We start from the raw sequence: 13,647 nt of genomic DNA, 5'->3' as shown, positions 1-13,647 counted from the left end.
CACAGATGATAAGGGGTCCAACAAGTGACCCTAGGGGACACCACAGATGATAAGGGGTCCAACAAGTGACCCCTGGGGGACACCACAGATGATAAGAGGTCCAAAAAGTGACCCCTGGGGGACACCACAGGTGATAAGGGGTCCAACAAGTGACCCTGGGGGACACCAGAGATGATAAGGGGTCCAACAAGTGACTCCTGGGGGTCACCACAGATGATAAGGGGTCCAACAAGTGACCATTGGGGACACCACAGATGATAAGGGGTCCAACAAGTGACCCTGGGGGGCACCACAGATGATAAGAGGTCCAACAAGTGACTCCTGGGGGTCACCACAGATGATAAGAGGTCCAACAAGTGACCCCTGGGGGACACCACAGGTGATAAGGGGTCCAACAAGTGACTCCTGGGGGTCACCACAGATGATAAGGGGTCCAACAAGTGACCATTGGGGACACCACAGATGATAAGGGGTCCAACAAGTGACCCTGGGGGACACCACAGATGATAAGGGGTCCAACAAGTGACCCCTGGGGTAAGGGGTTCCAACAAGTGACCATTGGGGACACCACAGATGATAAGGGGTCCAACAAGTGACTCCTGGGGGTCACCACAGATGATAAGAGGTCCAACAGGTGACCCTGGGGGACACCACAGGTGAAAAGGGGTCCAACAAGTGACCCTGGGGGACACCACAGATGATAAGGGGTCCAACAAGTGACCCTGGGGGACACCACATATGATAAGGGGTCCAAAAAGTGACCCCTGGGGGACACCACAGATGATAAGGGGTCCAACAAGGGACCCCTCGGGTGAGGGGGTCCAACAAGTGACCATTGGGGACACCACAGATGATAAGGGGTCCAACAAGTGACCCTGGGGGGCACCACAGACGATAAGGGGTCCAACAAGTGACCCCTGGGGGACACCACAGATGATAAGGGGTCCAACAAGTGACCCCTGGGGGACACCACAGACGATAAGGGGTCCAACAAGTGACCCCTGGGGGACACCATAGATGATAGCCACTGACAACATGCGGCTGAAGTTAACAAGTCAAACATGGCTGACTACTCACCCTCTGAGTGGACCAGACCCAGTGTGGGTGTGTACATGTCGGGGGCCATCCGGGGGCCACTGGTCACACAAGTGGCTCTGCTTCTACGACACCTGTGAGGTTGTGACAGAGGAACGTTGGGGTCCGGAGGTTGATGGAAGATCTTGGGAGCAAACCAGAGGAACAATTAGACAATTCCAATACACAATCAATTTATATAATATATATTTAAGTCCAATAAATAATCAATTAATTATATTTAAGTCCAATACACAATCAATTAATATATATTTAAGTCCAATACACCCATACACAATCACCCACTCATTCACCCACACCCACACTTCACCCACACACACACACACATCACCCACAACACACACACACACACACACACACATTCACCCACACACATTTACCCATGTCACACACACACATTCTCCCACACACACACACACACACACACACACACACACACACACACACACACACCATCACACACACACACACACATCACCTCACACCATTACCCACCATCACATCACACACACACACATTCACACACACACTCAACCCACACCATACAAACACATACCCACACCCATTCACACACACATTCACCATACACACATTCACCAACAACACAACACACCACATACACCCACACAACACACACACACATTCACCCACACACAACTCACACAACCCACAATCCCACAACACACCACTCACACACATACATACCACCCACAAACATACAAACACACATTCACACCACACACCATTCACACCCACATTCACCCATTCACACACACACATTCACACACAAACATACACACACACCCCACATTCACCCACACAATCACACCCACACATCCCCCAACCACACTTACACCACACACCATTCACAACACACACCATTCACACACCACCTAATCCACCCAACACCAAACATTCACCCCCACATCCCCCACACATTCACCCACACCCATTCACACCACACACACAACCACACCATCACACACACCCATTCACCCCCACACATTCACACACACACCACCTACAACGCATTCACAACACCCACCATCCACACATTCACCCCACACAAATTCACCCATACACATTCACACCCACATTCACCCATACATTCACCCACACACATTCACCCACACACATTCACCCATACACATTTACACCCACATTCACACACACCCAATCATCCACACACATTCACACCCACATTCACACACACACAATCATCCACACACATTCACACCCACATTCACACATACCCAATCATCCACACACATTCACACCCACATTCACACACACCCAATCATCCACACACATTCACCCACACACATTCACCCACCCACATTCACCCACACACATTCACCCACCCACATTCACCCACACACATTCACCCATACACATTCACACCCACATTCACACACACCCAATCATCCACACACATTCACACACACCCAATCATCCACACACATTCTCACACACCCAATCATCCACACCCATTCACCCATACACAATCACACCCACATTCACACACACCCAATCATCCACACACATTCACACACACCCAATCATCCACACCCATTCACCCATACACATTCACACCCACATTCACACACACCCAATCATCCACACACATTCACACACACCCAATCATCAACACACATTCTCACACACCCAATCATCCACACCCATTCACCCATACACATTCACACCCACATTCACACACACCCAATCATCACACACATTCACACACACCCAATCATCCACACCCATTCACCCACACCCAATCATCCACCCATTCATCCACACCCATTCACCCATACAAGAAATGCATGTCTTCATTTGATGGACAAATGTCTGACTTTGTTGAAGTTGTCAATCATGATTTCCAGCACAATGTTCTGGAACTTGATGTTGATCATGGCGGCCACGGTCTCCTCCTGGGAGCGCATGAGGGTGGGTCCGAAGACCACGGCCAGGTTGGCCACGGTCATCATGTTGGAGTCCTGGTGTGAGGAGACTCTGTGGTAGAAGACCAAGTCCTGGTGTGAGGAGACTCTGTGCTGAGGTGGAGGAGAGCTGCAGAGTTGAGGTCTGACTTACACCAGCAGATGTTTGATGAGCAGCTCTAGCATCTCCTGGTTCCTCTGGGGCAGCTGGTGGACCAAAGCATGGACGGCACACACTCGGTAGTTCTGGTCCTCGGACTCTGAAAGCAGACGCTGCGTGTTGAAGGTCAGCAAGGAAAAGGTTGCCACAGGAACTTACTGACAGCCATGATGAAGTCTTTGTGCAGCTTGAAGGTCATGAGCGGCTCAGAGAGACACCTGAAGACCAGGACAAGACCAGGACTTGATGGCCACAGCAGGGTGGTCTGACCAGGGAACACTGACCTGAGATAGTTCTTCAGTCCACTGGTGATGGTCTGGTTGTCCCACGTCTCAGCATCCACCTCCATGTCCATAGGAGCCTTAGACGCTTTGGGAAACACATCTTCTCTCAGTGGGATCTCTCAGTGGGATCTCCCAGTGGGATCTCTCCATATGATCTCTCAGTGGGATAACTCAGTGGGATCTCCCAGTGGGATCTCTCCATATGATATATCAGTGGGCTCTCCCAATGGGATCTCCCAGTGGGATCTCTCCATATGATCTCTCAGTGGGATCTCTCCATATGATATATCAGTGGGATCTCCCAATGGGATCTCTCAGTGGGATAACTCAGTGAGATATCTTAATGGGAGTTCTCAACGGGATCTCCCAATGAGATCTCTCTATATAATCTCCCAGTGTAATCTCTCAGTGGGATCTCCCAGTGTGATTTCTCTTTGAGATCTGTCAGTGGGATCTCCAAATGGGATCTCTCAAGATGATCTCTCAGTGGGATCTCTCAAGATGATCTCTCAAGATGATCTCTCAGTGGGATCTCCCAATGGGATATCTCAATATTATCCCTCAGTGGGATATCTCAATATGATCTTTCGGTGATATCTCTCAATGGGATCTCCCAATGGAATCTCTCAATGGGATCTCTCAGTAGGATATCTCAATATGATCTCTCAGTGGGATTTCCCAAAGGTGTCTGTCAATGGGATCTCTCAATGGGAGTTCTCAATGGGATCTCTCAGTAGGATATCTCAATATGATCTCTCAGTGGGATCTCTCAGTGGGATATCTCAGTGGGATCTCCCAATGTGACATCCTCACATGCTTCTTAGTGCCAGCAGATATATGATCATGTGACTCGATCCATCATTCTGTCATCTAATCTTTATCAAACAGTGGTACTTGATTAAAGTACATTGTTTGTATTTGAATTAATCAAACACAGTGTTACTGTTCAAAATGTAATGTATCAAAGATACATAATGAACTTGTGAAATAAAACCTCTGCCTTGTTGTTAATGAATACTTAAGTCTACTGTGTTCCTGTATTTTAATGTTGTCATTATAGTGGTACTTGATGCATACTTAGGTCTACTATACTACTGTATTTTAATGTTGTCATTATGGTGGTACTTGATGCATACTTAGGTCTACTACACTACTGTATTTTAATGTTGTCATTATAGTGGTACTTGATGAATACTTAGGTCTACTACACTACTGTATTTTAATGTTGTCATTATGGTGGTACTTGATGAATACTTAGGTCTACTACACTACTGTATTTAATGTTGTCATTATGGTGGTACTTGATGAATACTTAGGTCTACTACACTACTGTATTTAATGTTGTCATTATGGTGGTACTTGATGAATACTTAGGTCTACTACACTACTGTATTTAATGTTGTCATTATGGTGGTACTTGATGCATACTTAGGTCTACTACACTACTGTATTTTAATGTTGTCATTATGGTGGTACTTAATGAATACTTAGGTCTACCACACTACTGTATTTAATGTTGTCATTATGGTGGTACTTGATGCATACTTAGGTCTACTACACTACTGTATTTAATGTTGTCATTATGGTGGTACTTGATGAATACTTAGGTCTACTACACTACTGTATTTTAATGTTGTCATTATGGTGGTACTTGATGCATACTTAGGTCTCCTACACTACTGTATTTAATGTTGTCATTATGGTGGTACTTGAGGAATACTTAGGTCTACTACACTACTGTATTTAATGTTGTCATTATGGTGGTACTTGATGCATACTTAGGTCTACTACACTACTGTATTTTAATGTTGTCATTATGGTGGTACTTAATGAATACTTAGGTCTACTACACTACTGTATTTAATGTTGTCATTATGGTGGTACTTGATGCATACTTAGGTCTACTACACTACTGTATTTTAATGTTGTCATTATGGTGGTACTTGATGCATACATAGGTCTACTACACTACTGTATTTAATGTTGTCATTATAGTGGTACTTGATGCATACTTAGGTCTACTACACTACTGTATTTTAATGTTGTCATTATAGTGGTACTTGATGAATACTTAGGTCTACTACACTACTGTATTTTAATGTTGTCATTATGGTGGTACTTGATGAATACTTAGGTCTACTACACTACTGTATTTAATGTTGTCATTATGGTGGTACTTGATGAATACTTAGGTCTACTACACTACTGTATTTAATGTTGTCATTATGGTGGTACTTGATGAATACTTAGGTCTACTACACTACTGTATTTAATGTTGTCATTATGGTGGTACTTGATGCATACTTAGGTCTACTACACTACTGTATTTTAATGTTGTCATTATGGTGGTACTTAATGAATACTTAGGTCTACTACACTACTGTATTTAATGTTGTCATTATGGTGGTACTTGATGAATACTTAGGTCTACTACACTACTGTATTTAATGTTGTCATTATGGTGGTACTTGATGCATACTTAGGTCTACTACACTACTGTATTTTAATGTTGTCATTATGGTGGTACTTAATGAATACTTAGGTCTACCACACTACTGTATTTAATGTTGTCATTATGGTGGTACTTGATGCATACTTAGGTCTACTACACTACTGTATTTAATGTTGTCATTATGGTGGTACTTGATGAATACTTAGGTCTACTACACTACTGTATTTTAATGTTGTCATTATGGTGGTACTTGATGCATACTTAGGTCTCCTACACTACTGTATTTAATGTTGTCATTATGGTGGTACTTGAGGAATACTTAGGTCTACTACACTACTGTATTTAATGTTGTCATTATGGTGGTACTTGATGCATACTTAGGTCTACTACACTACTGTATTTTAATGTTGTCATTATGGTGGTACTTAATGAATACTTAGGTCTACTACACTACTGTATTTAATGTTGTCATTATGGTGGTACTTGATGCATACTTAGGTCTACTACACTACTGTATTTTAATGTTGTCATTATGGTGGTACTTGATGCATACTTAGGTCTACTACACTACTGTATTTAATGTTGTCATTATAGTGGTACTTGATGCATACTTAGGTCTACTACACTACTGTATTTTAATGTTGTCATTATAGTGGTACTTGATGAATACTTAGGTCTACTACACTACTGTATTTTAATGTTGTCATTATGGTGGTACTTGATGAATACTTAGGTCTACTACACTACTGTATTTAATGTTGTCATTATGGTGGTACTTGATGAATACTTAGGTCTACTACACTACTGTATTTAATGTTGTCATTATGGTGGTACTTGATGAATACTTAGGTCTACTACACTACTGTATTTAATGTTGTCATTATGGTGGTACTTGATGCATACTTAGGTCTACTACACTACTGTATTTTAATGTTGTCATTATGGTGGTACTTAATGAATACTTAGGTCTACCACACTACTGTATTTAATGTTGTCATTATGGTGGTACTTGATGCATACTTAGGTCTACTACACTACTGTATTTAATGTTGTCATTATGGTGGTACTTGATGAATACTTAGGTCTACTACACTACTGTATTTTAATGTTGTCATTATGGTGGTACTTGATGCATACTTAGGTCTCCTACACTACTGTATTTAATGTTGTCATTATGGTGGTACTTGAGGAATACTTAGGTCTACTACACTACTGTATTTAATGTTGTCATTATGGTGGTACTTGATGAATACTTAGGTCTACTACACTACTGTATTTAATGTTGTCATTATGGTGGTACTTGATGCATACTTAGGTCTACTACACTACTGTATTTTAATGTTGTCATTATGGTGGTACTTAATGAATACTTAGGTCTACCACACTACTGTATTTAATGTTGTCATTATGGTGGTACTTGATGCATACTTAGGTCTACTACACTACTGTATTTAATGTTGTCATTATGGTGGTACTTGATGAATACTTAGGTCTACTACACTACTGTATTTTAATGTTGTCATTATGGTGGTACTTGATGCATACTTAGGTCTCCTACACTACTGTATTTAATGTTGTCATTATGGTGGTACTTGAGGAATACTTAGGTCTACTACACTACTGTATTTAATGTTGTCATTATGGTGGTACTTGATGCATACTTAGGTCTACTACACTACTGTATTTTAATGTTGTCATTATGGTGGTACTTAATGAATACTTAGGTCTACTACACTACTGTATTTAATGTTGTCATTATGGTGGTACTTGATGCATACTTAGGTCTACTACACTACTGTATTTTAATGTTGTCATTATGGTGGTACTTGATGCATACTTAGGTCTACTACACTACTGTATTTAATGTTGTCATTATAGTGGTACTTGATGCATACTTAGGTCTACTACACTACTGTATATTAATGTTGTCATTATGGTGGTACTTAATGAATACTTAGGTCTACTACACTACTGTATTTAATGTTGTCATTATGGTGGTACTTGATGCATACTTAGGTCTACTACACTACTGTATTTAAGGTTGTCATTATGGTGGTACTTAATGAATACTTAGGTCTACTACACTACTGTATTTAATGTTGTCATTATGGTGGTACTTAATGAATACTTAGGTCTACTACACTACTGTATTTAATGTTGTCATTATGGTGGTACTTAATGAATACTTAGGTCTACTACACTACTGTATTTTAATGTTGTCATTATAGTGGTACTTAATGAATACTTAGGTCTACTACACTACTGTATTTAATGTTGTCATTATGGTGGTACTTAATGAATACTTAGGTCTACTACACTACTGTATTTTAATGTTGTCATTATAGTGGTACTTGATGCATACTTAGGTCTACTACCCTACTGTATTTTAATATTGTCATTATGGTGGTACTTGATGCATACTTAGGTCTACTACACTACTGTATTTTAATGTTGTCATTATGGTGGTACTTAATGAATACTTAGGTCTACTACACTACTGTATTTTAATGTTGTCATTATAGTGGTACTTGATGCATACTTAGGTCTACTACACTACTGTATTTTAATGTTGTCATTATGGTGGTACTTAATGAATACTTAGGTCTACTACACTACTGTATTTAATGTTGTCATTATGGTGGTACTTAATGAATACTTAGGTCTACTACACTACTGTATTTAATGTTGTCATTATGGTGGTACTTAATGAATACTTAGGTCTACTACACTACTGTATTTAATGTTGTCATTATGGTGGTACTTGATGCATACTTAGGTCTACTACACTACTGTATTTTAATGTTGTCATTATAGTGGTACTTGATGAATACTTAGGTCTACTACACTACTGTATTTTAATGTTGTCATTATGGTGGTACTTGATGAATACTTAGGTCTACTACACTACTGTATTTAATGTTGTCATTATGGTGGTACTTGATGAATACTTAGGTCTACTACACTACTGTATTTAATGTTGTCATTATGGTGGTACTTGATGAATACTTAGGTCTACTACACTACTGTATTTAATGTTGTCATTATGGTGGTACTTGATGCATACTTAGGTCTACTACACTACTGTATTTTAATGTTGTCATTATGGTGGTACTTAATGAATACTTAGGTCTACCACACTACTGTATTTAATGTTGTCATTATGGTGGTACTTGATGCATACTTAGGTCTACTACACTACTGTATTTAATGTTGTCATTATGGTGGTACTTGATGAATACTTAGGTCTACTACACTACTGTATTTTAATGTTGTCATTATGGTGGTACTTGATGCATACTTAGGTCTCCTACACTACTGTATTTAATGTTGTCATTATGGTGGTACTTGAGGAATACTTAGGTCTACTACACTACTGTATTTAATGTTGTCATTATGGTGGTACTTGATGCATACTTAGGTCTACTACACTACTGTATTTTAATGTTGTCATTATGGTGGTACTTAATGAATACTTAGGTCTACTACACTACTGTATTTAATGTTGTCATTATGGTGGTACTTGATGCATACTTAGGTCTACTACACTACTGTATTTTAATGTTGTCATTATGGTGGTACTTGATGCATACATAGGTCTACTACACTACTGTATTTAATGTTGTCATTATAGTGGTACTTGATGCATACTTAGGTCTACTACACTACTGTATTTTAATGTTGTCATTATAGTGGTACTTGATGAATACTTAGGTCTACTACACTACTGTATTTTAATGTTGTCATTATGGTGGTACTTGATGAATACTTAGGTCTACTACACTACTGTATTTAATGTTGTCATTATGGTGGTACTTGATGAATACTTAGGTCTACTACACTACTGTATTTAATGTTGTCATTATGGTGGTACTTGATGAATACTTAGGTCTACTACACTACTGTATTTAATGTTGTCATTATGGTGGTACTTGATGCATACTTAGGTCTACTACACTACTGTATTTTAATGTTGTCATTATGGTGGTACTTAATGAATACTTAGGTCTACTACACTACTGTATTTAATGTTGTCATTATGGTGGTACTTGATGAATACTTAGGTCTACTACACTACTGTATTTAATGTTGTCATTATGGTGGTACTTGATGCATACTTAGGTCTACTACACTACTGTATTTTAATGTTGTCATTATGGTGGTACTTAATGAATACTTAGGTCTACCACACTACTGTATTTAATGTTGTCATTATGGTGGTACTTGATGCATACTTAGGTCTACTACACTACTGTATTTAATGTTGTCATTATGGTGGTACTTGATGAATACTTAGGTCTACTACACTACTGTATTTTAATGTTGTCATTATGGTGGTACTTGATGCATACTTAGGTCTCCTACACTACTGTATTTAATGTTGTCATTATGGTGGTACTTGAGGAATACTTAGGTCTACTACACTACTGTATTTAATGTTGTCATTATGGTGGTACTTGATGCATACTTAGGTCTACTACACTACTGTATTTTAATGTTGTCATTATGGTGGTACTTAATGAATACTTAGGTCTACTACACTACTGTATTTAATGTTGTCATTATGGTGGTACTTGATGCATACTTAGGTCTACTACACTACTGTATTTTAATGTTGTCATTATGGTGGTACTTGATGCATACTTAGGTCTACTACACTACTGTATTTAATGTTGTCATTATAGTGGTACTTGATGCATACTTAGGTCTACTACACTACTGTATTTTAATGTTGTCATTATAGTGGTACTTGATGAATACTTAGGTCTACTACACTACTGTATTTTAATGTTGTCATTATGGTGGTACTTGATGAATACTTAGGTCTACTACACTACTGTATTTAATGTTGTCATTATGGTGGTACTTGATGAATACTTAGGTCTACTACACTACTGTATTTAATGTTGTCATTATGGTGGTACTTGATGAATACTTAGGTCTACTACACTACTGTATTTAATGTTGTCATTATGGTGGTACTTGATGCATACTTAGGTCTACTACACTACTGTATTTTAATGTTGTCATTATGGTGGTACTTAATGAATACTTAGGTCTACCACACTACTGTATTTAATGTTGTCATTATGGTGGTACTTGATGCATACTTAGGTCTACTACACTACTGTATTTAATGTTGTCATTATGGTGGTACTTGATGAATACTTAGGTCTACTACACTACTGTATTTTAATGTTGTCATTATGGTGGTACTTGATGCATACTTAGGTCTCCTACACTACTGTATTTAATGTTGTCATTATGGTGGTACTTGAGGAATACTTAGGTCTACTACACTACTGTATTTAATGTTGTCATTATGGTGGTACTTGATGAATACTTAGGTCTACTACACTACTGTATTTAATGTTGTCATTATGGTGGTACTTGATGCATACTTAGGTCTACTACACTACTGTATTTTAATGTTGTCATTATGGTGGTACTTAATGAATACTTAGGTCTACCACACTACTGTATTTAATGTTGTCATTATGGTGGTACTTGATGCATACTTAGGTCTACTACACTACTGTATTTAATGTTGTCATTATGGTGGTACTTGATGAATACTTAGGTCTACTACACTACTGTATTTTAATGTTGTCATTATGGTGGTACTTGATGCATACTTAGGTCTCCTACACTACTGTATTTAATGTTGTCATTATGGTGGTACTTGAGGAATACTTAGGTCTACTACACTACTGTATTTAATGTTGTCATTATGGTGGTACTTGATGCATACTTAGGTCTACTACACTACTGTATTTTAATGTTGTCATTATGGTGGTACTTAATGAATACTTAGGTCTACTACACTACTGTATTTAATGTTGTCATTATGGTGGTACTTGATGCATACTTAGGTCTACTACACTACTGTATTTTAATGTTGTCATTATGGTGGTACTTGATGCATACTTAGGTCTACTACACTACTGTATTTAATGTTGTCATTATAGTGGTACTTGATGCATACTTAGGTCTACTACACTACTGTATATTAATGTTGTCATTATGGTGGTACTTAATGAATACTTAGGTCTACTACACTACTGTATTTAATGTTGTCATTATGGTGGTACTTGATGCATACTTAGGTCTACTACACTACTGTATTTAAGGTTGTCATTATGGTGGTACTTAATGAATACTTAGGTCTACTACACTACTGTATTTAATGTTGTCATTATGGTGGTACTTAATGAATACTTAGGTCTACTACACTACTGTATTTAATGTTGTCATTATGGTGGTACTTAATGAATACTTAGGTCTACTACACTACTGTATTTTAATGTTGTCATTATAGTGGTACTTAATGAATACTTAGGTCTACTACACTACTGTATTTAATGTTGTCATTATGGTGGTACTTAATGAATACTTAGGTCTACTACACTACTGTATTTTAATGTTGTCATTATAGTGGTACTTGATGCATACTTAGGTCTACTACCCTACTGTATTTTAATATTGTCATTATGGTGGTACTTGATGCATACTTAGGTCTACTACACTACTGTATTTTAATGTTGTCATTATGGTGGTACTTAATGAATACTTAGGTCTACTACACTACTGTATTTTAATGTTGTCATTATAGTGGTACTTGATGCATACTTAGGTCTACTACACTACTGTATTTTAATGTTGTCATTATGGTGGTACTTAATGAATACTTAGGTCTACTACACTACTGTATTTAATGTTGTCATTATGGTGGTACTTAATGAATACTTAGGTCTACTACACTACTGTATTTAATGTTGTCATTATGGTGGTACTTAATGAATACTTAGGTCTACTACACTACTGTATTTAATGTTGTCATTATGGTGGTACTTAATGAATACTTAGGTCTACTACACTACTGTATTTATGAATGTGCTACTTGGGGTGTTTTCTGAGGTGGGTACAAAGGTTGGACAGGCACTGAAACATCATCACCTGTCTGTATATTACATATGAAGAAGTGTATATTACATATGTACAAGTGTATATAACATATGTACAAGTGTATATAACATATGTACAAGTGTATATAACATATGTACAAGTGTATATTACATATGTAAAAGTGTATATAACATATGTACAAGTGTATATAACATATGTACAAGTGTATATAACATATGTACAAGTGTATATAACATATGTACAAGTGTATATAACATATGTACAAGTGTATATAACATATGTACAAGCGTATATAACATATGTACAAGTGTATATAACATATGTACAAGTGTATAAAACATATGTACAAGTGTATATAACATATGTACAAGTGAATATAACATATGTACAAGTGTATATAACATATGTAGAAGTGTATATAACATATGTGCAAGTGTATATAACATATGTACAAGTGTATATTACATATGTACAAGTGTATATAACATATGTACAAGTGTATATAACATATATACAAGTGTATATAACATATGTACAAGTGTATATAACAGATGTACAAGTGTATATAACATATGTACAAGTGTATATAACATATGTTTTTAAAGGTGTGGATAGTCAACTTATGAACTCAACTAAACATGAATGTATACTGATAATAGTAATATCAACTATATCAGAATCAGAATCAGAAATACTTTATTAATCCCCGATATATATATACATATATATATATATATATATATATATATATATATATATATATATATATGTATATATATATATATATATATA

At 37.7% G+C, this 13,647-nt stretch overlaps 1 protein-coding gene across 8 annotated transcripts in view; it reads right to left on the bottom strand.

The window, feature by feature from the left end:
- LOC133658679 (rho GTPase-activating protein 42) overlaps nt 1-13,647 on the bottom strand; it is a 155,174-nt gene that overhangs the window by 21,968 nt on the left and 119,559 nt on the right. For 6 of the 8 annotated variants that reach the window (XM_062060960.1, XM_062060965.1, XM_062060963.1 and 3 more), the window contains 4 exons: nt 3,355-3,564; nt 3,190-3,295; nt 2,949-3,108; nt 1,078-1,219 (listed from right to left, as the gene is read on the bottom strand). In XM_062060960.1, the coding sequence (XP_061916944.1) occupies nt 1,078-1,219; nt 2,949-3,108; nt 3,190-3,295; nt 3,355-3,564 (618 nt within the window). The remainder of the gene's footprint in view (nt 1-1,077; nt 1,220-2,948; nt 3,109-3,189; nt 3,296-3,354; nt 3,565-13,647) is intronic. The other 2 variants (XM_062060964.1, XM_062060968.1) reach the window with 1 other exon arrangement.

The sequence above is a fragment of the Entelurus aequoreus genome, linkage group LG10 (assembly GCF_033978785.1).
Source record: "Entelurus aequoreus isolate RoL-2023_Sb linkage group LG10, RoL_Eaeq_v1.1, whole genome shotgun sequence".
In the NCBI taxonomy this organism is placed as follows: Eukaryota; Metazoa; Chordata; class Actinopteri; order Syngnathiformes; family Syngnathidae; genus Entelurus; species Entelurus aequoreus.
This window is presented reverse-complemented; position numbering and strand designations above follow the sequence as displayed.